The 26,798-nt window shown below is 41.2% G+C and overlaps 2 protein-coding genes across 4 annotated transcripts in view; one reads left to right on the top strand and one right to left on the bottom strand.

Moving 5' to 3' along the window:
- cacna1ea (calcium channel, voltage-dependent, R type, alpha 1E subunit a) overlaps positions 1-6,950 on the bottom strand; it is a 123,026-nt gene extending 116,076 nt beyond the window's left edge. The window contains exons 1-2 of the mRNA XM_085397278.1: positions 6,814-6,950; positions 6,424-6,517 (exon numbers count right to left, since the gene is read on the bottom strand). The gene's annotated coding sequence lies outside the window, so the exon portion shown is untranslated. The remainder of the gene's footprint in view (positions 1-6,423; positions 6,518-6,813) is intronic.
- A 1,354-nt stretch (positions 6,951-8,304) lies between these two features.
- The window catches only part of cep350 (centrosomal protein 350), a 34,868-nt gene continuing 16,374 nt past the window's right edge, over positions 8,305-26,798 (top strand). For all 3 annotated transcript variants that reach the window (XM_085397358.1, XM_085397357.1, XM_085397355.1), the window contains exons 1-20: positions 8,305-8,651; positions 10,916-11,004; positions 11,141-11,184; positions 11,320-11,425; positions 11,576-11,741; positions 13,222-13,817; positions 13,928-14,041; positions 14,263-14,391; positions 18,346-18,465; positions 19,471-20,186; positions 20,316-20,434; positions 20,951-21,963; positions 22,104-22,257; positions 22,709-22,878; positions 23,039-23,225; positions 24,883-25,025; positions 25,106-25,269; positions 25,871-25,981; positions 26,138-26,278; positions 26,438-26,577. In XM_085397358.1, the coding sequence (XP_085253484.1) occupies positions 10,929-11,004; positions 11,141-11,184; positions 11,320-11,425; positions 11,576-11,741; positions 13,222-13,817; positions 13,928-14,041; positions 14,263-14,391; positions 18,346-18,465; positions 19,471-20,186; positions 20,316-20,434; positions 20,951-21,963; positions 22,104-22,257; positions 22,709-22,878; positions 23,039-23,225; positions 24,883-25,025; positions 25,106-25,269; positions 25,871-25,981; positions 26,138-26,278; positions 26,438-26,577 (4,409 nt within the window). In that variant the 5' untranslated portion in view covers positions 8,305-8,651; positions 10,916-10,928. The remainder of the gene's footprint in view (positions 8,652-10,915; positions 11,005-11,140; positions 11,185-11,319; positions 11,426-11,575; positions 11,742-13,221; positions 13,818-13,927; positions 14,042-14,262; positions 14,392-18,345; positions 18,466-19,470; positions 20,187-20,315; positions 20,435-20,950; positions 21,964-22,103; positions 22,258-22,708; positions 22,879-23,038; positions 23,226-24,882; positions 25,026-25,105; positions 25,270-25,870; positions 25,982-26,137; positions 26,279-26,437; positions 26,578-26,798) is intronic.

The raw sequence follows: 26,798 nt of genomic DNA, 5'->3' as shown, positions 1-26,798 counted from the left end.
TAAAGTGACTTTTTTATGGGCGCCAACCATCTGCTTTTACAAGATACAATACAGATACAATGAGATTTTAAAACATCAATAAAAAATACAGATATGAGTAGGACACCCTAAATAATCCCCTTAGTGCCTTTGCACTCCTCTAAAATAGTTTGAGTTGGATTTAAATGTATTGTACAAAAACTGGAAAAATAAGTCTGTGAAGAGTTACAGGAACAGGCTGATACCACGTTGCATCTATTTCAGGGGTGTCGAACTCCAGGCCTCGAGGCCGGTGTCCTGCAGGTTTTAGAGCTCACCCTGGGTCAACACACCTGAATCAAATGATCAGGTCATTCCCAGGCCTCTGGAGAACTTCAAGAGATGTTGAGGAGGTCATTTAGCCATTTAAATCAGCTGTGTTGGATCAAGGACACATCTAAAACCTGCAGGACACCGGCCCTCGAGGCCTGGAGTTCGACACCTGTGATCTATTTTAAAGGTATATTTTGATATTGATATACGTTTAATCAATACCCATCAGTGTCTTATTAGGCTGTTAATGGGCTCTTTTTTTTTCTTTTCTTTTTTTAAAGAAACAAGTAAACTTCCAAGTATCTGCACAGCAGTCATTCATAAATTCAGGAATTCTGAAGACTCGGAGTAGATCCTACGTAAAAAATAAATAAATAAAAATCCCACAGGGCCCACACGATCTGAAATGTTTACTCTAATCAAAAAAGAAAATAAAAAATCTAAATGCTTGTTAAAAAAAAAACCCAAACAACAACACAGGCTGTTGGCTGTTTGTTGTTAATACTACTCATGTAAAGTGATACAGGAAATGTGACCCACGTGTCACTACGACACAAACTTCAAAACAAGAGCAGTAATCACAAATTAACCACCTCCTATTACTAGTTTGAACTGATTTTTTTTATATGAATAAATGCATTAATATGTAGCTGCACAGTAATGAATTTAAACTGAATTTCTGTTATTACTGAGGCCTGTCTGCAGTACCTTCACAGCCCACCAGGGGGAAATGGCTACCCTGGGCTTTCTAAGGTACACAAGTTATTCCACTTTGATTAATTAATTGATTATTAATTCATGTTTTCCCATTGTTGCTTACAGATATTCATAGGAAGAGGCTTTGTGATGTTTGGATAGTTAGCTTAGCTTCTTGAATCCAGTTTTATGTTGATCTAAGCTAATCGGCTGCTCGAGGTAGAGCCAAATGGCTCCTAAAATGTCACCCTGCCATTTACAGCTGTCATAAAAAGTCAGAATGAAGATTAATGACAGAAATAAAATTAAGAGAGAGTCATTTGTTTCCATCCATCAAATTTTCCCTGCTTTTATATCATCAGGGGAAAAAACAAAAAACAGGCTGGACTTCTAAGAAACATTTATGTAAGCCAGCTCTGTAATGTAACCATTATTAGGATCATTATTACAGAAAAATGCCACCAACCCAAAGACAGGCACTGACCACAACGCTTTAGAAAACACCTACACTGCAAGTCATACTTAAACATCAAGGCTCCACTGCACTGTGGCTCCCCCTCACAATTATCAAAACCTTACAGCCAGGGAAGTTGATTGTGTGCTCATATAATTCTTCAGATTAGCTTTTAAAAGGTGGTCGTCGACTGGCTGTACTCTCTCGGCTTTCACTCCCATAATCAGAATTTTTTCATGAACAGCTAATGTGTTGTTCACAGCCTTTGATGACTTCTCGGTCGCTTAGCGTCAGATTAAAAAAAAGAAAAAAAAAGTTAGTTTTCACTAAAACTGAATGAAATTGTTACGGGGCCAAACAGTTTTTACGGTCTTTGCTGGAAAGCCAGGTGTTTCCAGGTTCATAATGAGGAGTGAAGGAGAGGCTGAGGCAGGCGAGAAGCCTTCTCACACCTGCTGCCCCCATTAGCCGACACAACTGCCTCATTGCACCTCATATTTCACCATATCCTTCCACCCAGCCGGAGTGTCAGCCTGGTAAGCGGCCAAACCAAACATGCTTCAGGAAGCGTTATGTCATCCGAAACTAATGGGCAGTATGTTTGAGGGAAAAATCAGTGGCAACACTTCAGCCAGCTGAAAATAACCATCTTGTTGGTAGTTGAGGTTCAGGATATTCAGCGTCAGTGTTGAGAAAGCTTAAGGGAAGCATTGAGAGTACAAAAGGGGAATGAGATTAAATAAAACTACAACGCCTGAGGAAAACTCCACAAGGAGATAAAAGCCACCAGCAGTGGCCCCAGTTGGCAATAATATTTCACGTGCAAACAAAACATTTTATTGGCTTTATACAAGAACAACAAAAACCAGCTGAAATTTGCAGAGACGGACAAATTCTGACACTTAAATGCTGTATGAGCTGGAGAAAAGTGCACACTGTGAAAGTACTGCGTCAGAAGTCTAATTTCCTCAGTCTCAGCTAGCCCCTGACTTTGAACAGCTGCTCTATCTGAAATACAGTCACTGCATATTATTGCACTAAATTATACTGAGTGCATTCGGCAGTGCCAACATTTACATATTAGATTTACAGCTTTCGGTAACACGCTGTGGTACAGTTAGTGAGCCCTTAGAAGCAGCAAAACATGCAAACGTTAAGTGTGACAGGCAGAATATTGTCCGCCTTTAAAACTTATGAAACTAATGCACAGTTTCCAGCTGAGGCCACAATAACAGAGGAGGCCAGATAATATGTAAACGAGATAAACTTTTTCCACTGTGCTTTGCCAACTCAACTCACACCCACAGAAATGTCCCTCTGCCTCTATTGTTGTCTCTGCATCATTAATTCAGCTCCTCTGTATTTGGGAAAAAAAATGAAAGGTATGTAATGATGGGTTTTTCTTTTTTGTTTTTGTCATGCAGCGCCTTCTGTGGACTTATTGGAAATAAAATCCATTACCGTCTGGTCCTTTCTGGTCTTTTTTGCTCTGGTGTTGACCAGGTCCTGCACGTATTCCCTTTTGTTTCATGTGCTGTCTGCGCCGTTATGTTTGTCATTCAGCATGCAGCTTGCACACTTTCCATTCAGATGCCTCCATTTAATATTTACTACTCCGAGTCTGCACGGTGCTCTACTTGCCATTTATTTCATGCATCCATTGAGTTTAATTGTATTTTTATTCCACGTTTCTTTGCTTCATTCTACCAATATGATGTGTTATTCTGCAATAGTCATGGCCCGGTTTTCCTGCAGGGTTCATTAAAGTTTCATGTTTTCATTCTGTAAGACCTCGGTTAGAATAGATCAAATTGTGGGAAACCAGAGTCAGGGACATTTGACAGCACCCAGGGTAACTGTATTTGTGGATCAGTTTCACTATTATTCTTTAGATTAGACTCTTGATATGCACACAGACTCTAAAAGTAAATAATATTCTTTTAGATCATGTTTTATGTCTTTTACTGAAGCCACATATTCCACAGCACAGAGCCATTAGAAGATGAAAAGATGCTTCTCAGAGGGATCCTATTGCTATCATGACCTTCTAGCAAAGACCATTATGCAATAGTGACCCTTTAGATCAGTAATGATCACTAATAGGAACACTTCACACTTGTGCTCTAATCACTGGAAGGTTCAGAGGCTTCAGGGAGCAGAGCAAAGGCTGGAATATTAGAATCTAAAAAACCTGCCAACTTTATTTAATAATGTATTTATGAATTAATGAAGCAACAAACGATCACAAGAGGAAATATCCATCTTTCATGATGTTTCGATGCAGAGAGGTCAAGAAAGATTACACTTCTTTGTCATCTATGTCTGTGAGGGACCACCGTGAGAAACCCCAGAGCCCCAGGTCTTATAAAATCACTGAAAGCTATAAACATAGCGCCTCACCGTTACAGGTAAATCATATTTTACAGCTTGCAGCAGGAAGCGTAAGGAGCGAAAGAAGTCGCTGCTTTTGGTATAAACAAATGAATCTGCAGTGTCGCTGGTTTACAGTTGCACACTAGATAAAAAGCTTTGATGGAATTTACTCTGAAATGTTTTGGAAATCATTTTAAAGGTTTGCATCCCATAATCCGCCCTTTTATTAGGAACAGTCTGCTGCACAATATCGCTGTGCGCACAATTGTCCACAAAGAGCACATGGCACTAACACTGCTGACATTTAGCCTCTGCAAAATGTATCCACAAGAAGAAGATATGCAGCCATTCTAAACAAAAATATAAACTAAACGTGGAAAAATCTGCGTCCCTCGGATTCATAACCAAGCTGCAACACTCTGAACATTGGGATGAAATTAAATCAATACAGTTCATGGATTTATAGCCAGAAACACTTATTTCTCTCTGCTGGACAAAATGGGACTCACTACTGGAAACTGGTCACATTTGGGCATATCTGAATGAAAAGTACATCGGCTTTATGTTAGTGCTCTGCCACGCCGGTTTATCAGAGTGAAGAACCACATTAGTGTATGTACTACAAACAGGACCCAAAGATGGTGCACGAGTGGTTCAAAGTATGAACACAAAGCGAGCAGTGTCTGAAAAAACGAACCAATTTTGAGTCGCCAGCCTCTGGATCAGGGACAGTCTGAAGCCTCAAATCATAGTTTTATTTTTCCTGTTTCGAGCTGTTCTTTTGTCCAAGGTGAACTGATGTGTTATCAGGCAGTATCTTAGATTTAATTCCATCCAATCATTCCTTGCTCAGAATTTTATAGCCGGCTAAGAGTCTTGTTCTTTTTTTTTTTTCAGTACACTTGATCAGAGACATTCTTCACTTGCGTATGTATTTGCCATTCGTTTTCATTTCGCTGTATTTAAAGAGGTAAAATCCTAGTCTAGAGATTAAAAATTCATTACAGTTAGAGACCCGCCTACGAGGGCAGAATTAACAGCAACCTTTCTCTGGTTACGCTGTTCTTTAAAATAATAATATAAAAAAAATACTTAAGATGAATCACAGGAAATGTGAAGCAGGTGGTACAATACACACACAGCTCGTCTTGCAAAATGGGTTCAAGAGGTTTCATTAGGTTCAGTTTGGTGCTGATCACAGGCACTAATTTATACACCAAGAAAACCAATTTACACCCCCTAGTAGAGCGGTGTTATTCAATCAGGACAATCAGAGCTGTTGACAAGAAAGGATTAACGTAGTCCAGTTAAAGGAAATTGACAAGTGTCATGATGAAACAATTTAGGAAGACAGTTGAAAGAATTGATTTAAGCAATGGCTTGTCTGAATAAAATAATTTGATCAGTTGTAATTAAAGGTTATGACCTTGCCTGCTGAAGTACTGGGCAGCAATGGGAGAAATAACTGGCACTGGCTCACGACAAAGACATCTTTCAAGTGAAGAAGATGGCACAGTGTTAGCAGCTTGTCATTTAAAATGCATACACTGATTATTCAGGTTGCCTCTTCCTCCACTGTGAAACTCCAGTTACATTAGAAAACAGACTGATGGGATTAGTTTATCTGACTGTACTGCAACAGGTCTCAACACGGGTTCTTCTTTCAAGACGATGATGACAAACTTACATCCCCAAAGTCTCAAGTCAAAGAAACGTATGGCAGCGAAAGGAGTGATTGAGGAAAGTAAATTACATTTTAGAAGGTAAAACCTCAGGAACAACATGCCAGACACACTTTCTTCCTGTTCACTGCAGCAAATGTGTTCTCGATTTTCTCTACTTTAATTAATTCCTCCTCCTTGAGGTAATGATGGCTGTTTTCCCACAGCCTCTGAGACTGAGCGAGAGAGAGTCTCTTTCCTAGAATTTTTTTTTATCATTATCTGGTATAGGTCCACTAAATTATTAGCAGGACCTGGCTAAAGCCTGCTTCCACATGGTCCTAATACTGACAACTACTCTGGCACTCTGAATTGAATCTTGTTGCATCCCTGTGACTCTAATGACTCACTCCACTGTCCTGTCAATCTGTTACACTGGTAAAAGCCACAGTGAAGAGTGATTGGGGCGCTGTAATGGTCTTAGCACGCTGCTAATTGGATAACGTTGCTGAATGATATGTATGCAAACATGGCAAAGGGAGTGGACTTGAAAAAAAGCTTCCTGCCAAAAAAGAAATATAGAAAAGAAAAAGACATACAGCATATCACGTTCATGTAATATATAACACAAAAATATTTTTAAAGTTAATTTATGTTGAATTGTAGTATATACTTTAATTAGCCGAGATCCAATCAGCAAATGAATTCTACTTTCAAGTCACATCACATAACACCTTCACAATCCACGATTTGTCTGCTATTAATCAGCATCAGTGAATACTGATAAGATATTCCTCATTTGGGATTTCTGCACCCTTTCTTTTTGGTTTTCACAAACATAACATCTGCCAGCAAAAGGTTTAGGCTACAAGCTGAATGCAGTCGCGAAACTGCTTCCCCCCCCTCACTTAACACCTGTTTGACGAGGAAAAACGCCGGATTCCTTACCTACAAAGAAACAACTCCTTTCCATTTCGTTCACCTTTCAAGACAAAATGAAAATGTAGCAGCAGACACGACCACGTCCGACGTACTATCCTGCCTGCCCGGAGAAAGAGAGAGAGACCGTGTCAGGTTATTTGCCGAGAGGGTATCCGGGGAAATGGAGCAGCTGCCAGCTGCAAATCTTTACTGAAAATACTAAATATTCCATATGTTAATTAAAGCCTTTAGACAATTTGTTTACTTCAATAAGAAAATGTACTCGTAATCTGTTATTAAGCACGGCTGCTTACTTGTTGCTTTCCGTTTTGTCTAACGAGCAGCCATAACCTGGAAACCTGAATTTCTACCTTCATGGCAATCTCTGCTGCACAGTTTTTTATATTTATGACTCACCTATTAACACCGGGAACAGATCATCAAACTATTCTGTCCAGTTTTCTCTGCGCACTTCATTTGTTGTCATAGAGACCAATCGCCAAGTCTGAGTGGCCTACAATAAAAATCAATCGAGGGGGGAAAGTGAATTAAATGAGCTGAACGTAAGGTAAGTGGGCTGAGGTAACTTCTTGAATAAGTGGAGCATTCACGGTGACGCCATGCAACCAGCAGTTTATATCTGTGTGTAATACACAATCGAGCCGCAAGGGGGCAGTAATCGCACATATGTTGAGCGTTATCCTTCTTGCCGTGCTGTGCGGCTTGACTAGCTGTTCAGGAAGCTTTGAAATATTCATGGGTGTAGCCTATATGCCAAGATTAAAGCCTCAGGGAGTACCTGGTCTTTTCAATACATCTATTGTCACACTTGTGCAAACAGGCGAATCAACACAATAAAACTGAGTGCTTGAGGTTAGTTTCGCAGGATGTAATCCGACGTAAGATAAGATAAGATAAGATAAGACAACCTTTATTAGTCCCACGCGTGGGAAATTTGTTACAAATTACAAAAACTTTCAAAGACTTTTTCTCTTATTTTGTCTGGCAATGAGTAAAAAGTGATTAACCCGACTTCACTGTAAAGATTTCTGCCCATCCTGCTACAGTAATGCACAATATTTTACTGCGTTTCAACAAATAGCTATTTTAAATTTAATCTGAATAAATAAATAAATAAATAAATAAATAAATAAATAAAAACTTTATTTGGCGTGTTGATGTAATGTACACATTAAAAGCAGAAATAAAGAAAATACACACATATACCCTCGAAATGTGTTGCCAGCATGCTTTGACTGTGATTAAATTATTAGGTACACATCTTACCATTTTGAGTACACCTTAGGATACGTCATGTAGAGCTGTGTACCTGAAACAGTCGCTGGCCCTTTTATTGTGTGTGCAGTCTGTCTGATCTGTACACACACATTTAGCCTCAGCTGCCTCCCACAGTCTGTCTCCATTCTCTCCAGCTGCTCATTTTGACCACATAATTCTGGAACAAGTAAAAAAAAAAATTTTCTTTGATATGTTGGTGAAGTTCATTGAACTCTTGACGCAGTGTCGTCCAGCTTCACATAGGCAAAAATAACTTGAGTTAAGAAGTCTTTTCTGGTTTTAATGCCCTTCGATTCTCAGATGTGTTTTTATTTCATTTTTTAAAGTATTTTTAGAAAATACATTTCAGATTTTAGTTTTTCTTCGTTATTCTGTGAAATAATCTGGGGGTTTTTGTACAGCTGCTTTTTAGACTTTATGATTTAATATAATCAAACTGGTTCATTAAATTAAGTTTCAGACACTTCAAGTATATCAGGTATGTTTCTAATCATTATTATTATAATTATTATTATTACTGCTGCCATGGGAGCGGAGGTGGGCTTTTACCGGTGTTTCTCGGGTTTGAATTCTCGCGAGATTTCGGTGTCTCAGTTACCTACACGTCCTGGATACTCCAGTTTCACTGTTGAGAAACATCATCATAGTAACCCGGGAAAGGCGACCTCGGAGGCGGGTGGCGACATTTCTTTGAAGGAATCTCACAGCGAAACACGGGAGACGTTGTTCTCTGGACTAACTCTGAAGCGATGGGTGAATGTAGAAAAAAGTTGCTGGCTTAGTGACACTGGTTAACTAACTGACACTGGTTTTCCACATCGTTAGCTGATGCTAACGTTAGCAAACATACAGCTGAACGAAACTGAAGAAGTCACCCGGAGAACTTTGGATTTTCTTATCATGAGGATATCGACATAAATGCGGACATCTAGACGCACCGGATCGTTTCACTGAAGGTACATATTATTACTCTCCTAAAGCTGGAATAGCCAAGTACAATCATGATTTTCTAGTTAGCTAGCGTTATTATTCACTCTTTCGAGTTGGGGCTCCGACTATTCACTGGACCGAAGACATTACGCGGTACCTCATCTTTAAGTCGGATGGAGTTACAAACGTGATTTTTGAGCGCACGCAGAGTATATTGGACAACTTAACATAGTTATGATTAAAAACAATAATTATGTAAAATCCATAATACCGTGGGTTCTAAGTTAACACCCAATACGAGATATACGATTAGTTTTGTTGCCCCGTTGCTTGAGCGAATAATTCCTGGATACTGTTAGCTATATTCTTTTACAGAACAGTTTAAAGGTTTTTAACATTACTATCACTTCCTGTTTCGCATAGTTAATGTTTAACAGAATCGATAATAATAGGGGTGCTGTTAATACTGACTACAGATAGCGTTTGGGTATCTCCGGATGCGCTCAGTCTGAATTCGTCTATTTTGGGTACTCAGCGTTTTACAACTAGATGATATTTTTATTTGAAGGTAAGGTAAACTTATCGGCGCCGTATTCGGCGGCATAAATGCAACTCCAGGTGGCTCTAAAGAAACCAAAAACACAACTAAGATCGAGTCCTGATGATTTACGCTTAAGTCAATACAGCTCATGTAAAGTCGAAGATGGCCAATTATTTCCTCCTTGCTGAACGACTGAGGTGCTGTTAAGTAACCTTTTGCACACTAGTGACACGTGTGGTGTGAAGCTGCATTGCAGCAGTCAAGTCGGTGTTAGTGTTTTTGTAATACAGTTTCTTCCCGTGTGCGGCAGCACCGAGCCGCTGCTGCTGAAAGCCGCGTCAATCGGTTAACTAGAAGAAGTTATGTGCCATCTTGGATTTTACACGGCTTTAGTGGTGGAAACACCTCCAGTCTATCGGTGAAAGTGTTTTTGTCATTAAATTCTCACAGAGTATCCTCCTTTACTCCATTGATATGTTGCTAAAGAGTTTGATTTCTCTGTTGGAAGTTTGGGGTCTCAATATATTATCGTTTTCAAACTTTAGAAGTCCCAAATGTCTAAAAGCAGTGTGTTCCCTTATACAGGAATACAGGATCATTCAGGTATACAGTAATATTTTAAACTCTCTGGGTTTTACATTTAAGGTAATCGGCAGAATAAGTTCACTTTGGTTGTAATGCCCCTGTTATTTGGGTTAAACTTGTAAAAGAAAAAGAGAGAGTTTCACAAATGCTGGGGTGTGCAGTTTTTCTAAACTCAGCCAACGTCAGCATATTTCCGTAGTGAACGTGACAGCCCAGCAAAATGACATTTCCTTCTGAATTTACTAACTTTACAAAAAGTTTAATGTTTCAGAGTTTAGCTGCTCTTTGTGTGGCGTTTTGGATTCGCACAACAGCAAATACAGCGGTCTGTGGTAGAAAACAGTCTTTTAATAGAGTCGAGTGTATCCTATCAGTAATTTGTTTATGGCTCTGATAACAGAACAGGGAGGGCCACTGAAGAAGAGTGGATTTAGTTTTCTTCTTCTTTTTTCCTATCTCGCCCCAGGGCTGTGTCACGTGATTGTTATGAGGCAAAGGCATGACTTCTCAAGAATTCCTCATGACTCAACAAGTGTTAAATGTTAGTGCAAAACACCCTTAAGTGTCTCACTGACTAGACTTGACTCTCACAGATCTGTGCTGTAATTATCTGAATACATTGGCAACCATTAATGCTGTAGAGGAAGACTTTTTCCTACTCAGGATAAAATGGCTAACAGACTTGATATATGCAGTGCCTACCATTAAAGCAGACATGTGACTAGCATTACAGGTGTTTTGAGTAAACATCACATATCTGAGTTGTGCTTACATTTTAGGAATGTGAGGCTGTAGAACCAGTTTTAAATAACATAACAATAACTTTAAATAACTGTAACAAAAAATAATTTCCCCCAGGGATCAATAAAGTATTCTGATTCTGATTCTGATTCTGAAATGGCAGAGTAGCAGAGTTATGCTGTTGCTGTGTGACAAATTGCATACCTCTGCCGAGCCATGACTACTTTGCATTTTAACTTGTTAATATGTTGGGTACGAACTGTAGTGCTTCATGTTTTTAAATCATTATTTGTCTGTCACTGACTTGTTTCAGTGTTGTTTTTAGTACTTTGTTCCTTGTTTTGGTTTCAGTCAACATTTTTGGTTTGGTTTTTGTGTGGATCTCACTTACAGTAATATATTTGGTAATTTGTTTAACTGCAGGTGAGTGGGAGAGATGAGGAGCAGCAGGAGGACTGAGGCATCTCTTAAAAGTTCTGCTCAGCACCTTTCTGATCATAATGTTGGCACAGGTGTGTAGAAGAATTTCCTTTTTAATTTTGGTGTTTTTGTTTTTTTGAAATACGAATTAATTTGACTTTTTGTAACCTAAATGGGTGATATGGGTTTTGGAATTTACATTTTATCTTCACTGTTACACTTTAACAGAGCTGACAGCTGCATGGAAAAGTTTGGCTCAGTCCAAAGTTGCTGTAAGTACAACTGAAATGGTTTTCTGTTGAAACTGTGCTTTTTGTAAGCTCTTCCTAAATCACTGTCTTTTTTGTAGAAGCAGAATTGAATTTGCAGTATGTGCGCAGTCTGACAATGGTATTTCCTCTTTGTAGTTGCGGCACATAGAAAATCGTATACAAGCAGCTCCAGGAACAGGAGTTATCCTGGACTCTGTCATTGACTCTAACAAGAAGAAATCCTCTAGGGCCCACCACAGAGGTGGGTTATTCTAAGATATAAAACTTGTTCTTTGTAAATTGTAGTATGGCTAATTGGGTTTTCCTTTTTTATTTTGGTATACTACAGTCTGAATACAAGGTCACTTGTGAGTTCTGTAATGATTTTTAATAAGATTGCTCTCTATGATAGATGGACGACAAGTTGATGACATCAGAGAGTCTTCAAAGCCCAGAGGTCGAAGTCAGCAGAGCCCAGAAAAGAGCAGCTCACGTAGCCCCTTGAGAAATACCACCCAGGACAGAAATGTCAGAAGAAACAACAGCGTGGAATTCAGGGAACCGCTGGCCTCATACAGGTACGAATAATGAACTAAAATGCATTCATGAAACCTCGATTACCCTTTACAAAGCCGCCTGGCTGCTTTTGGCTATAAAATTATAACATAATTCTCATCTTTCTGGAACCATTTGAATTTTCTCTCTAGCCCAAAATGGTTGAGGAGTTGTGACATATTGTGAGATGCACATGGTATCTAGTTAATGGTGTGTGTGTGTGTGTGTGTGTGTGTGTGTGTGTGTGTGTGTGTGTGTGTGTACTATACAGTGCATAAGTTACTCGTATGTTACTAGTGTGGCGATCGTGGCTCAAGAGTTGGGAGTTCGCCTTGTAATCGGAAGGTTGCCGGTTCGAGCCCCGGCTCGGACAGTCTCGGTCGTTGTGTCCTTGGGCAAGACACTTCACCCGTTGCCTACTGGTGGTGGTCAGAGGGCCCGGTGGCGCCAGTGTCCGGCAGCCTCGCCTCTGTCAGTGCGCCCCAGGGTGGCTGTGGCTACAATGTAGCTTGCCATCACCAGTGTGTGAATGGGTGGATGACTGGATATGTAAAGCGCTTTGGGGTCCTTAGGGACTAGTAAAGCGCTATATAAATACAGGCCATTTACCATTTACCATAGTGTGAGAAACAGCATAGAATAGAAGATGCTAACAGCAAAGACTGAACTGCGGGACCAGCAGCTTTTTCTTTGTATGTTTGCAATAATTTTCTACGTCACTGCAGAGTGGGGTCAGGTGACTTACGGTAACACTTCCCACGAAGATGTTTTCCTACTCACCTTTTCTGTTTATGTACAATGTAACTGTTACTGGGAATCTTCTGTTGCACTTACGGTCACATAACCTGTCGTCAACTCAGTTAATGTTCACTTTGTCAGCCTGACTTGAAATGCTGTGTGTGTGTGTGTACGTGTGTGTGTGTAGTGTACTCTCAGTGCAAGCAGAAAAAGGAGAAATTAGCAGTATGCAGTCTGATGTTACTCTAACACTGAGGTCAGAGCAGTGTCTTTATTTACATCCAGTAACTGGATGTAAATATCTTTTACATTTTATTTTACAGTGTTAGGAAAGCATTGACTAAGTCAAGCCTGATGCTGGTCCTTCAACATCTATAATGATTAATTCATTAACTCATTAAGTATTAACACTGACTGGTAGGTATCAATATTGTATGGGAAGTGGAAGGAGATGGATCAGACTTGGGTTTTTTTGCTATGTACTTAATGGTCCATGATACGTAGAAAGCATCACATACGATCTCATTGTGCACTGCGGGTAGTGTTAAAATTTATTACTAAAAATGAATTTATCCAAATCATTATTTTAGTGTGGTCAAAGGTTTTCACTTTTTCATCATTAAACATTTTGGTAGAGTCCATTTTTCCAGCCTTCTATAACCCATGGTCGCCAGTAAGTATGTTCTTCTGTAAACTCGGTGAGCAATGAATTAAAAGTAAATCTTGATCCTCTTCTTGATCCCATGTAATCTGATTTGTGTCCAGAGAGGCCACCCCACCACCACATCCTTCCTCTCAGCCAGAGGCCTACAGTCAGAAGTTGGTGCCAGCGTCTTTGTACCCATCCTCTCCTCCCCGCTCAGATTCTCTGCCCAGCCAGCTGGTCTACCAGAAACACACCATAGACAAGGAGGCTGACAAGGACCTAGACAGCACACGCTCCTCAGGTCGGGAGAGCACTGAGGTGCGCTACCTCAATGACCAGCCAGCCCTGGATAGCATAAGGACTAAGGAAAGCAGCCCCAAAGCACAAGTTGGCATGGATAGCCAACAGTCAAGCCCATGTATTGCTTCCACCCCAGGCTCTTTCCGACAAGAGGACAGCACGCCATCCACCAGCCCTGGTTCAGCTTCCCAGCGGTTGGAAAACCTAAGACGACATCAACCCGACAACAAGCTGGAGAAACTCAAAGAGCGTATTCGAAGGCAGAGACAACATCTGGAGGAGGCTGCAGAGAGGGAGAAGCTGATGGGGAATCTGGAACAGCCTTTAGCCACATTTGTTGATGCTGGTACAAGCAACAAGCCGGCAGCCAAAATACGCAAAGTAGCAGCTGCACCACCTGCTCCCATATACAAAGGTATCTCCACTGTAGGATTGGTTCATCATCTTCAACCTTTCTGACAGATTTGAGTTGTATGGCAGGGAACATGATGCTGTGTTTTATTTAAACCATCATTTTATTCACAGGTTTCAACAGTACAGAGACAAAGATCCGGACTCCTGATGGGAAAGTTTGGAAGGAAGAGGACTTCCATAACCTCAGCAGAGAACTTTACAGAGACCTGTCAAAGCAGTTTGCTGGTAAACACAAAACACTCTTCATGTCATGATGTTTTTGTCTGAGCTTTGAAACACAACAGATTTATTGAAAACAGTAGTTAATTTAAATGTTTTTGGATTCTGCATAAATCTAGATTTATGCACAGCCTTTGATTTACAATATCCCAGATGTTGAAATATTAGAATTATCCCCGTCTGTTTGGCTTTATAGCTTATACTCTGTATGTCTTTTATGTCTTCAGAGAGCACCAGACACAGGCACCAACAGCAGAGGGAACAGAGAGCAGACAGGTCCAAAGAGAGGAGGCCTCCCAAAACCATTAGGAAGGTCCACAGAGCTGCCCCTGCCTCTGACCTAAATCCAAAACCAGGTACAATAATCCTCTTTTATGTGTGGGCAAACCCACCCCCTGATCTATTTTTAATTAGTGACAGTGGGAAAGCTAAGCAAGTGGAACAGTCTGGCAGGATTTTGTCACGGGTCAGTGAACTTGCTGCCAACCAAGAGCCTCAAATGTTGCACCATCTCTGTGGTACTTTCTCATTTCTTTGCTTTGCTCATTTCCTGTCTGCACTCTAAGTATATACAGCGTTTCTTATGTACCTTTATTCCCTTGTATATGTATTCATAGATGTTCTTGTTGTTGCTTTACCCAGCACACTTGAGTTTCAGTTGAGTAGTGATTTCGATGCTTTCAAATATTAAACTTTTGGCTAGCATGTACACAATCAGAGTAATGTTACTGTTTTTAGGGCCCGAGCACCGAGAGTGCGAAGGCCCTATTGTATCTGCTCCGTTTCTTATTATTATTATTCACCCCAAACAAGGGCCTTTTTGAGGGCCTAAACATGCTCAAAAACTCATGAAATTTTGCACACATGCCAGGTTTGGTGAAAAATTTTGTATTTTAATGGTTTTACATATGAGCACTGGGAAATGGCTCTAGAGCGCCACCTATGCCTTGTTAAATGCAGCCCTACGACCACACGGTTTGAGCTACATGTATGAAATTTGGCACACATGTGTATCATGCCAAGACGAACAAAAAAGTCAGTGGGCCCATTGACGCAAACCCAACAGGAAGTCCGCCATTTTGGATTGAAGGTGACATTTTGGCTCTGATTTTACCGTTTCCATGCCTTGTACTTTAACGAACTCCTCCTTGGGATTTGGTCCTATAAACTTCAAATTTGGACAGTGTCAACTACACCCTTGTGCCATGTTAAATTGCGGAGCTTTTGAGTTTTCACAATACCATGAGGCCGTGGCGCCATGGCGAATTTCGATGACTCGCCATGAAAATCTTATTGCCTCTCATTTTGTCATACATTTTCTGACCTTGACCAAAGTGAACACATATGATAAGGCTCCACCCCTGAACATATTTCAACTGCCATATTTGACATCAAGGACAGCGCCACCTAGTGGGAACAGGAAATGTCATGTTTTACACTTTGGGGTACAGTATAGTGATGGGTGACATCTGCAGCCTCAAATTTCTCCAGGAAAGCCTTAAGGAGTTGGTCTTGGGTTACAGTGAAAACTGTGAGTTTTCGCGAAAGGGTGTGACCCCAGCAGCATGGCGAACTTTGATGTCACGCCATGAAGAAACAAATTAGTATAACTCAATGAAATCCAGTCTGATCAGTACCAGACTTTACAGGCATGATGTCAGACCCGCCCTGAACAGATTGATGTGCCCATTGTCGGAAATACGGACAGCGCCACCTAGTGGCAACAGGAAATGTCATGGCTTTAACTTTGTTGTACTGATTTTCACAGGTTGATCGTGGCCACCTCAAAAGCGGTGAATATCACCATCAGTCCCTCGTGATGCTTCAGTGCAAAAATTGTGACTTTAAACTGAACGGCGCACCCTGGTGGCAACGCGGTTCATCATGAAAGATGAAGTGGCTTTTGAGGGGCTTGGAAAGTTTATAGAGGCTTGAAATTTGGCACACACCTCCAAATGGATGAAGGCATTGTTGTCATGTAACCATTTTCCTTGAATAGTGCAAAATGGCTCCACAGCGCCCCCTACAATATTTCAAAACATCAGCCCCTGCTCTGTGTTTCATCTATGAGTCTGACACTTGGTAAGCTTGTGTAAGATATCAAGATGTACAAAAAAGTCTCTTGGAGCAATATCCCAAATCCAACAGGAAGTCAGCCATTTTAAAATTAATGTGTAATTTTGATGACATTTTCCCCCCTTTTCAGGCCTCATACTTTGACGAATTCCTCCAAGGGATTTCATCATATTGAAGCATTCTTCAGTGTGTAGAATCTAAAGACCTTTGTGATGTTAAATTGCGAAGCTTTTTCCGTTCAGGGAAACGGGGTGGTCATGGCGGCACGTAGAGTTTCAATCACTCGCAAAAAGCAGTAATCTGCTGTCACTAAAAAACACAATGTCCAATCTCTCCCAAAGGTCGCAGGTGTGATGAGACTCGAGCTTGGAAATGTTTGTTATGCTATTTGTCAATAATGGTTAGAGCGCCACCTAGTGGCATGACTATAATCCTGGTTGAATAAGATGAAATGTTAGCTGGTGATTAAAAGCATGAAATCCATCAATGTGACATCACATCGGACGTGCCGGTTTGAGGTGTTGGCAGTGGCTCGACGTGCCGGGGGTGCGAGGGCCCTCATAACGCTGCTTGCAGCTTTAATTTTAAATTGGTGTTGTTTACATGCAAGCAGCCTGCCCAAACATCCTGCAAGTGTTTGTGCTTTAGTATTTAGTGTGTTCTTTTGATCTTTGTAGTTGTCTCTAACGTGTGTGTGTGTGTGTGTGTGTGTGTGTGTGTGTGTGTGTGTGTGTGTGTGTGTGTGTGTGTGTGTGTGTGTGTGTGTGTGTGGCAGTGTATTGCTGGCTGCTGGTGCAGTGTTAAGACTCGAACCTCTCAAGAAATGTCCAGCATTTGTGACATGCAGTTTGTGGCCAGCTAGTAGCGTACAGACACCAGCATAGTAGAATTGTGCCCACACACACTGGCGAAACCTGATCATCGCAGAGCTTCACCCCTTCAATAAGTTGCCATCAAAAGTACACATTTAATGTGTCTGATTGTTATCCATCTTCAATAATTAGAATGTAATGTTAAGGTCTGCCTGACCAAAGTGTCCTATTACTGCTCAAAGAGTGCTAAATGATTATTTTTGTAGTGACAAAGGATGTACCACTTTGTTTTTGTTTTTTTAATTTACAGTTATCATGGTAAAATCTTATTCTCAGCTGCTGTAATGAATCAAGAATGTAAAGGCAGCAACATTTTCAGAGAACTGGTTTGGAAGGAAGTTTTCTTTCGTCAGCGCGAAACTGAAAGGGTGGGACAGACAAGTTTGTCTCAGCTGTCACATACCTGTCTGTCTGCTGTTCATTATGTCTCTTTATAATAGACTCCTGTGTACATGTTTGGTTTTTGTGTGATTTCTTGTTTTAAGAGATCTGATTGGTCACCGTTTGAGCTTAATCTATCCTCATTAAAAGTGTTCTACATTATGGTATGGATAACCCACTAACCTTGCTTTGAGGTAATGGCCCTTTGATTTGTCAGCTATTGGTGCAGAATTAGCTTACTAAAGGTTAAGACACCAACTTCAGCTTTTTGACTCTAACTGGCATCCTGTTTCATGTAGTTCCTCTTTTTTCCACGGCAGAAATGAAAACGATGTTAAAAAAAAACACCCTAAAAGCCGTAAAAGATCTTTATCTTGTGTTCTAGCTCGCTTTGGTCTCGTGGTTTCTTCTCTTTCCTTCACGACTCTATAAATAGCCCTCTTAGATCTGTGGCCAGGTTCAGTGTGCTCTTTCACCCTGCACAAACAGCTGCTGGGTGAGCAGAAGTGCAGCTTCATTACCGGGAACTGCTCTTCACGAGAATTCAGGGTGGAGGGTGCTCTAGAGATTTCAGATAGAGGGACATTGCTTTTGTGCTGAGAGTGTTGTACCTGCTGTGTCACTAAAGCCAAGGAGGACAATATCCATTTTGGGATTTGGTTGTACTGCAAAATCAGTATTCTGCACTCATTGTTCCTTTGGTGCATCGACTCTTCCACACAGCAACTTAAGTGATTTGAAAAATAGACTTAGAGCAACTGCCTACATTTTTTTATTTATTTTTTTATTGTAATACTATTTGATTGAATAATCATTTAAATCCCACTAAAGGAAAGTCAGATTGCTGCTTGTCTTTCATTCTCTTAGCTGTGTGTCTATTCTGGTGATGGATATATAGATGCTTATGTTTCATGAGGCCAAGAGCAACTATACTCAGTATAGCAGCACACAGTCTCACGTGTGAACTTTGTTACTTTGCAGCGATCAGCCCTGCATCATGGCGAGAGGGCCAGAAGCTGGTGAAGATGGTACTAGGTCCAGTTCCTCAGCTGCCCAGAGAGGAGGACAGTCCACATGCGGCTGACTTATTGAGCCGAACAGGTGAGAACAGCAAGCTCTCACCTAACAGTAAAGAAGTTAAATTGAATAGCATAGAGACAGAAAAGATCATTAGAAGTCTATTAAGCATTAAAGACTCACCCACAGCGTGTCAGTGTGACTTTACTCAGTTGCTTGTAGAATAACTGAAGTGTAAAATAGGTTTTTAACCCTCTCGCACCTCCTCATTAAAAAAAAATGTACTGTTTTCAGTTGACTTAAATCTGCCTGTGTTAACTATGCCGCTTTAAGCCTTTTAACTCCTGAAATACATGGACATTTCTCGATGCTATTATCTGTGATAAAGTAGTTTGAAAATATTATAAGAAAATTCAAAGACGTATAGTTTCATTTGTCTGGAACATCTGACAGCAATGCAGAAAACCGAGCCTGCCAAAGGAATATCATTAAATAAAGTCCATAGCTTCTGCTGCACACTTGCAGTACACTTACATAAAGCCACACCTCACTCTGTCTTTGCTCGCTGTGTCTGTACTGGCCACCACTGACCAGAAGGAATAGAAATCGACTGGCTTTTCTGGTTGGATGCACAAGACATGACCTGATTTCCAGAGGCTGACCCAAGTGCATGCAGCATGTACCATGGGGATGGCAGGGGAGTGTTAACAAAAAAAAGTCTGGATTATATACGACATGGGAATCTTCGATTTGGCCCAGATTAGAGTTGCCATAGCATGCCTTCCCCTAAGCCTCATTTATTATGCTTATGCGTATGTCTGATGCTTCAGCTTAGGAATTTTTTAATCAGCTGTAGTCACATGTTGGAGGATCTCTCATTTTTCAAGCTGGGATGAACCTGTTTTTATTGATATTTATCATGAAATATTTCATTTTATTGGCATAGAAGGTCAAGTTGATATTACACTTATTAAACAGGAGTCTTTCTTGGTTGAAGTCATTTAACAACACACATTGTTTTAGTGTGCGTCATTGTTTACATCGTGAATGAATTACTGATATATCTGCTTTTCTGGAAATATTCACCAGATTCCCGCCACCGCTCAGATCTACGCTCAGAATCAAAGCGACGATCACGTCCAAACAGCACAGAGCGGCCGTGCAGTGGATTTCAGGGACAATCACAAAGCCACCTCACACCAACATCTATCCCTCAGGACAAGGTTCCAGGAGGGTTAAGCTCAGACCTGTTGTCAGCAGACATCCAGGGAATACTGGATGACCTTCAGCTGGAGTGCAAAGCAGCTGAGCAGGACGAGAGGGCCCGAAAAAGGTCCCGGGGTAGCAGCAGTGGTAGGAGAGGGGGCTCAGGGTCACGAACAAGGACGCCCGTCTCTACTTGGGGAACTACTGCGGCAGCAAACAGCTCATCGAGAGTTTGTCGCAGTGCCAGCCCCGTCCATCGTCCAGAAACTACCAACATAACTGACGCAAAGCACAAGAAAAGGCACTATGATGCAGATACAGTACGCCAGTACATTGCCCGGCAACAAGAAGAGAGAAAAAGGCGTCAGGCGGACGAGAAGAAGGCGATGAGGGAGGAATCGGAGAGGAGACACCAGAGACTGCAGGAGCTCTACAGGAAGCAAAGAGAGGTTGCTAGAACTGTGGCAATCCCCACTGAGACTCCCGTGGCCCCTGTACAAAAGCGACTACAAGAGACCTACAACAAACTGCTGATGGAGGAGGCCCAGCTGGGCGAAGGGGCCATGCAGACACTCCCTGCTATTCCTTCTACTCAGCTGGTAAGTATGGTCACAAAAACATGGTAATGTCATTTATACAAACATGGAAACTGCAAAAACAAAGATATGATCACTTATGTAGTGGAAAAATAAAACGAAAATAAGTGTTGTTGATGTATTCTTTTACAGAGACCGATGTACCAGCCCTCGGGAGAGTCGGACAAAGAGAACAAACGACTAGAGGCACCCCAGAGCCCATCAAGCAGTGACAGGTCTTTGAATGATCATCCACCACCTCCATTAACTAGGTACTTTCATGCTCATACCCAAGTACAAAACTGTGTTTACCTCTGTCACAAGTAACAAGCTCAGTACATTCAACACAAATAGACAACAACAGCCTGCCGGTACACACAGTCCTCTGTCTTCTTGAAATGATCTTTGTTTGATAACTAGAAAATCATCTGGCTTTTGAAAAAAATCCAGATGTTTGGTTTTATGAGCATCGCATGCAACAACCCACGAGTGTTTTATTACAGGAACAAACAAAAATAGTGCACGATAAAGAACATCTGCGATAAGTGACTGGAAATCAATAGCCTCATAGGCTGCTATCAGTTTTTTACATCTCTTACCACCAAAGTACAGGATGATTGTTTGGGATGCTGCGTTAAAAACATGAAGTGGGGGACTCTTTGAAACCATAACTACTGTCTGTGGAAGTTTTACCGTTTGCTTACCTTACCTACCAAGGGTGTTGCACTTAGATGTGTTTAGTCTTCTTTTGTCTTCTTACATTTTAAATAAAGTTTTTTTTGTCACAGGGTTGATCTTGATCTTGGAGTTGCCCCTTTGCCTCATCAAGAACGTTTGTACCCACCTGCTAGACCTTTGACTGGACCCAGCAGCACTGCTCAAGGATCGGACGATGACCGTCTCTTCTCTCAACTCTTAAGAATAGAGGCAGAAGTGGCTGCTAGTAACGGCATGAAAACCCTGCGACCAGCCACAGCCCCTTCCGGCAGGTCCCGGTCCAAAATGTCCCGCATCGAAGCCATCAAGGCCACAGCTGCATCCCTCTCTAACCGCATAGAAAGTGAGGCACGGAAGCTTGCTGGGGAAGGCATCAACTACGGTAATGCAACATCAATGGATATGGATACTGTTTTAGTGCCTAGGCCCTCTGTTCTTGTCGATGGATGGGCAGGAACGGCAGCACGTGACACAGAAAAAGATAACATGGCTCTGAGGATCCAGAAGATTTTGACTACCACAAATTATAGTTCATACAATGGCACAGCTCTTCCAGGAGCAGGCAGTCTGCATTCCTTCAGGGAGCAGAAGTTGAAGAATGGTAAACAGACTTCCGTTGATGTAATCGGTCCCATCTTTAACAGTTACACACAAGAAAGGGGGGAGCTAGTCAATGGCTTGGAGAAGGAATCAAGAATGAATAAAATATCAGAAAGGAAACAAATTATGGACGAGGGGGAGAACAGGACAGATCTCCATGATTCGAGTGGTGGATCTATTAGTGAGGGTCCTCTTCTGAGTGAAGGGAGTTTTTCTGAGGATGAGCAAAGTCCTCCTCACCCCTCTAGATATAATTATGTACCTAGACCAGCAGATCGCCTGGAAGCGGCGGACTACTGTGCACGTCAAAGAAAGGATTACCAGCGACTGATGGAGTTCCAGCGGGAAGCAGAGAAATGCTCAGGCCTCAGCTTATCCTTTGCACAGCAGGACCAGGACAAAGCAGTTTGGGAAGAGCTGAACAAAGGAAGCCCTCTGAGCGTAATCAACATCTTCACTAAAAACCATCACAGCCACGTTAAAGGTGAGTTCACGTGTGACTATGCATATAATAGCTTCACATGATGCATTTAATATGAAAACCACAGTGGTCATATGTATGCAAAACACTAGCGGTCAGTTTAGATAAGGACGTGTGTGTTCTGTCTCCAACTTGTTCTTTAGTGAGTGATAGAAATGTGGAGAGGAATTCTCCCTCCGCCCATTCTGCGGCCTCTGGAAATGGACCTGGAGACGCAGCAGTCTATGAAGATGACTTTGTATCGTCACATAGCAGCAAAGCCAGTGGGCAAATAAAGAGAAGCTCCAATTCCCCCAGGTAACTGAAGACGTCTTCAAAGTCACCACTGGGTGGCATTCATGTCACACAGATGGTTTCTCCAGCACTCTCAGATACAAACATTTGTCCTCCTTTTTAGAGTAAAGATCACCTTTCAGGATCACTTTTGTTTCCTTGCTTTGTTTTTGTATGTGTCGTATCAAAGACCCTGAAACTGATTTAAAACTGGTCATCCGTGTGTCCTCACAAAGCTTTGACTTGATAAATAGAATCCTTATCATGTTATCCATATTTCCATGTATTATAGTAGAAGACAACATATTACTGTTGTCATGTGTGAGGAAGTGGGGTGTTGTGTCTGATTGTGTTATGGGGTTTTTTTTTTTCAACCAATGTATTTCTGTAAATTTTGAGTTAACAGAACTCAGAATGGAGATATGCTCTTGATAGAAGTCCAATGCTCACGATTTCTTTCTGCACTCTTTGTTAGTGTGAATAATCACTTTGAAGAACTGATGAGGAGGTCACCTTATGAAAAAAGCACAGATTGCAGTCACTCCCACCATTCATCCTTTCAGTCATCCAATCACTCACAGCATCTTTCCTCTGGTTCAACACCTGCTTCCTCGCCCCTCTCCAGGCACTCTGCCAGAAAAAGAGGTGAGTTTTTTGTTTTTTAATCTTTGTAATGATTATTTTCTGACATGACCAGGTTGTAAACTTTTTTTAAATTAATACATTTAAGCTTATTAGCTGAATTTCAGTTAAACTGTCTTTGGAGTCATAAGTTGCAACAGAACAAAGCTTTGTCTCTTTGCAGGACCAGTATCAGATCAGAGTGACACCACTCTTGTAGAGGAGCAGAGGAGCTCTTGCTCTCCAGCCTCGGAAGCGCTATCGTCTGAATCCAGAAAGGGAGGCTCGGACAAAAACTCTTCCCACACCCAGGCCAAGAGTGTCCACTCTAATGACACACTAGGGGAAGCTTCAGGCCATTCTCACCAACAGTAAGCTTATTTCAGTGCTATAAAGGCTGCAAATATGTCACCAGATATGTTAATCAGCAGATTTTTCTGTTAAGATCATTTCTAAGATATCCAACTGAAGTATGTACAGAACTGTTTGAGAGCAGGATGAATGGTGTGTACTGTTCATACAAATCTACGTTGCCCTCGCGTTCAGTTGTCTCTGGTATTTCCTTCCTGGTTTTTAGTAAGCTTTAATGCCACACTGCTTTTGTGTCGTGGGGGTTCTTCTGGCTTACAGTGACGCATCTATTTGCTGTCTGAATGTGGTAGGTTATAGGTGTATATATATATATTTTTCATTTAGGATCACCGCATGAATATATTTCTTTATTTCTGGATGCAGTCCGGCTTCATAAATTAAAACATTTAATTATTTATTTTTTTCCTGGATGCAGGGCAAGTATGAAGTAAAATTTACATTAACCTGGGAAGCCACACACGAGCTACACTGTTTGCTTCCCAGAGTATTTCCAAACTAACCTAAACTTCTCTTAAAAATGTGCACTCAGGAATCATTTGGATATTTTCTGAACTAGGCAACCTCGGTTGTTGCTGTTCCAACCACTCTGAAATTTCCACTTGGCATATACTGTTATTTATTAACCAAAAGTAAATGTATTTAAGCATGACTAATTACTAAACTACACTTAGAGGAGCCTCAGTTGAGGCTGCCAGTCTAAGCAGTCTTGTGGTTTGCTGTTCTCTTGAGGGCCTGAGGGTTTAAGCAGCCGCGTAGTGCCCAGCAACAGGACCGCACTGTAGTTCAACCCAAGACAGAAAACACTGCTTATTTTGTTTTGGAGGCCCACAGGGTTGTTGATCGGGTCATTCAGCTTCACCACCGCTTGGGCCTGCTCCCAGAGAGAAGGAAAGAGACTTGTTTTCCTTCTAATCCCACTGTGCAGCAGTGATATTTGAGCCCCCTAATGGTACTCCAAAGCCCAGGTGGCAGATTCTTGGGATTCTGCACGGTCTGTGTGTCTTCAACAATAAAGGAAGAAACTTGTGAGAGAATTATAAACTTTTTATTATTAGTAATGCACTTTTCTTTTTTTTTCTTTAACTCTGTAAGACAAAAACAGTTAAAAATGTTCTTAAGGGAAGTCACCCTCTGTAGTATTTTGACTTTTGACAAGATGCTTTCATGTCATTGTGCAGATTTTGATCAAAGGAAAAAAGTGCCACTGTCTGCTTTTTTTTTTTTTTGGTACAGATTTAGAAAGTATTATTATTTTTTAGACGCTCCTTCTTTCTGAAGAAACGATTCATAATTGATAACTCTGACCTCTCACAGCAGCGCCTTTTTCTTTCTCACTTTCTCACCTTTGCTGGACCCGAGCTGTCTCGCTCTTTATCATTTTGCCATTCGGCTCCTGTTCTTCAGAATAGGCAACCATTTCTGTAAAACATGCTCTAGTGAATATTTGAAACTCTTATTTAAATATTTATACAATCTTGTACATGTAATGCCAGTTTCATAATGTCAATTTTGCAACAGTTTGTAAAAATATCGCATGCCTGCTTTTCCCACTTCCCCTTCTGTTCTCTATATCAAATAATGTATTAAAACATGTTGCTAACTATTACATTGACAAACCCCATATACTGATGATGTTTCATCGCTTTGTTATTGCAGGTCCAGATTGATTTCCTCTACTAGTTCTCCAATCCCCCGGTCTCTTCCAACAGTAGAATCTCCCAATGAGCTTTTGAGAAATGCGTCCAACCAGAACACAGGCACTTTAGCTCCTGGTGGTAGAGCAGAGACCAAGTCCACTGGTAAAAATAAAGTTCTTTTGCTTATTTATTTTATCTATTTTTATTTATGTCTAACTCCCTTCGTCTCTGCTTTCTCCCAGGTGAACTACAGTATTCACCTGGTGTCCTGCAGCAGCGTATGGCAGCAGAACTCCATTATTTGGACTCAATTGAGGAGTCATTCAGACAGTTGGGGGATGTGGAAAGGTTAATGGGTGTGTCCATGGCACAGCAGGAGAGTGCATCGTTGGCCCAAATGCTCAAGGTAAAGTAGGAGATGTTTCCTATGAAATACTAATGTGATGATATATATTCAGATCAATTCAAATTTATTTACACAGCACCAAATCACAACAACAGTCGCCTCAAGGTGCTTTCAATTGTAAGGTGGACCCTACAATAATACATACAGAAAAAAAACAACAATCATATGACCCCCTATGAACAAGCACTTTGGCGACAGTGGGAAGGAAAAACTCCCTTTTAACAGGAAGAAACCTCCGGCAGAACCACGCTCAGGGAGGGGCGGGGCCATCTGCTGTTGTTGGGGTGAGAGAAGGAAGACAGGATAAAGACATGCTGTGGAAGAGAGACAGAGATATATATTAGCTGTGGCATTAATCTTTACCTATCAGAAGTTTCAAAGGATTACAAGTTACTTAGTTTCTATAATCTTTCTGGCTCATGAAATATGATTTGATGTTTTGAACACAGGTCAGTATTTAAATATCTTTTTCTTTAAGTTTTCTTTTTATTTCTAAATGTTGTATTAGTTGCAGCACCAGCTGGGGTGAAAACAAGAATATTACCTGCTGTTTTACTGTATTACACTTTATTGACCTACTCTGTGAACTTTGACCCTGCAGGCCAAGCAGCAGCGCCATGAACGTGAGCTCTATGAGCTGAAGATCAAGGCTGAACGAGAAGCTCTTGAGACAAAACTACAGCTGGAAGAAAACAGGCAGAGAGTGGCCAGGGTACTGCACACAATCAGCTCACAAGAACCAACAAAATGTTTATGTATTTGTGGATAATAGATTCAACGTTTGCTTTATAACCTTTTAATTTCCAACGTATGAGCGCTTTGATTTTCTGTCTGTGTAATGTATATGTATGTATATGGTTTTGTCCAGGCTCATATAGAACTGCAGGAAACCTTGGCAGCATCTCAAAAAAAGACTTTGGGAGGCCTCCAGGAATCAACTACTAAGATGATGACTCAACAGGCCGAGGCAGCGCAGTACACAGCCGATGCTGCCCGACACATCAAAGAGGTTAGCAATCAGTTCCCTCCTCCCTGCCTGGAAAAAGCCTGTGTCCTAATTGTACAGCAAAAGCTAATTGATTGTTGAAGAAGAGAAAAAGCATAACATCCAGCCTAAGAGTGACGAGGTCATACATTTTGATCGCCTTATTGTGTTTTACTTCATCAGATGACAGAACTAGTCCGGTCGCAGATGTCAGGATCTGTGGTTGTCCCTCCTGTTGCCACTGATTCCTCCACAGTGGAGCAAAGAAAAGAAAATGACACTTACTCGATGGAGCATCGACAGGATAACGTAGACTCTGACAGGTACACTCCAAACGATCACACTCACTTTCCTGTCAGTTTCTGATTTTTATATCCTTCGTAACAGCGATGGGCACGCAAAGCAAAAATGCTTTTGCAGGGAACTGCTTGACGAATTGAAGATTACCCTTCACCTCGTGTTATCACATGAGGTGCTGAGCCTTGATGCGGGCGATCGTTGGCAGTTCGTCTTGCAATCGGAAGGTTGCTGGTTCGAGCCCCGG

This window comes from Rhamphochromis longiceps, linkage group LG23, assembly GCF_057381845.1.
Source record: "Rhamphochromis longiceps isolate RC_006_pf linkage group LG23, R_longiceps_female_GT1.1, whole genome shotgun sequence".
Taxonomy (NCBI): domain Eukaryota; kingdom Metazoa; phylum Chordata; class Actinopteri; order Cichliformes; family Cichlidae; genus Rhamphochromis; species Rhamphochromis longiceps.
This window is presented reverse-complemented; position numbering and strand designations above follow the sequence as displayed.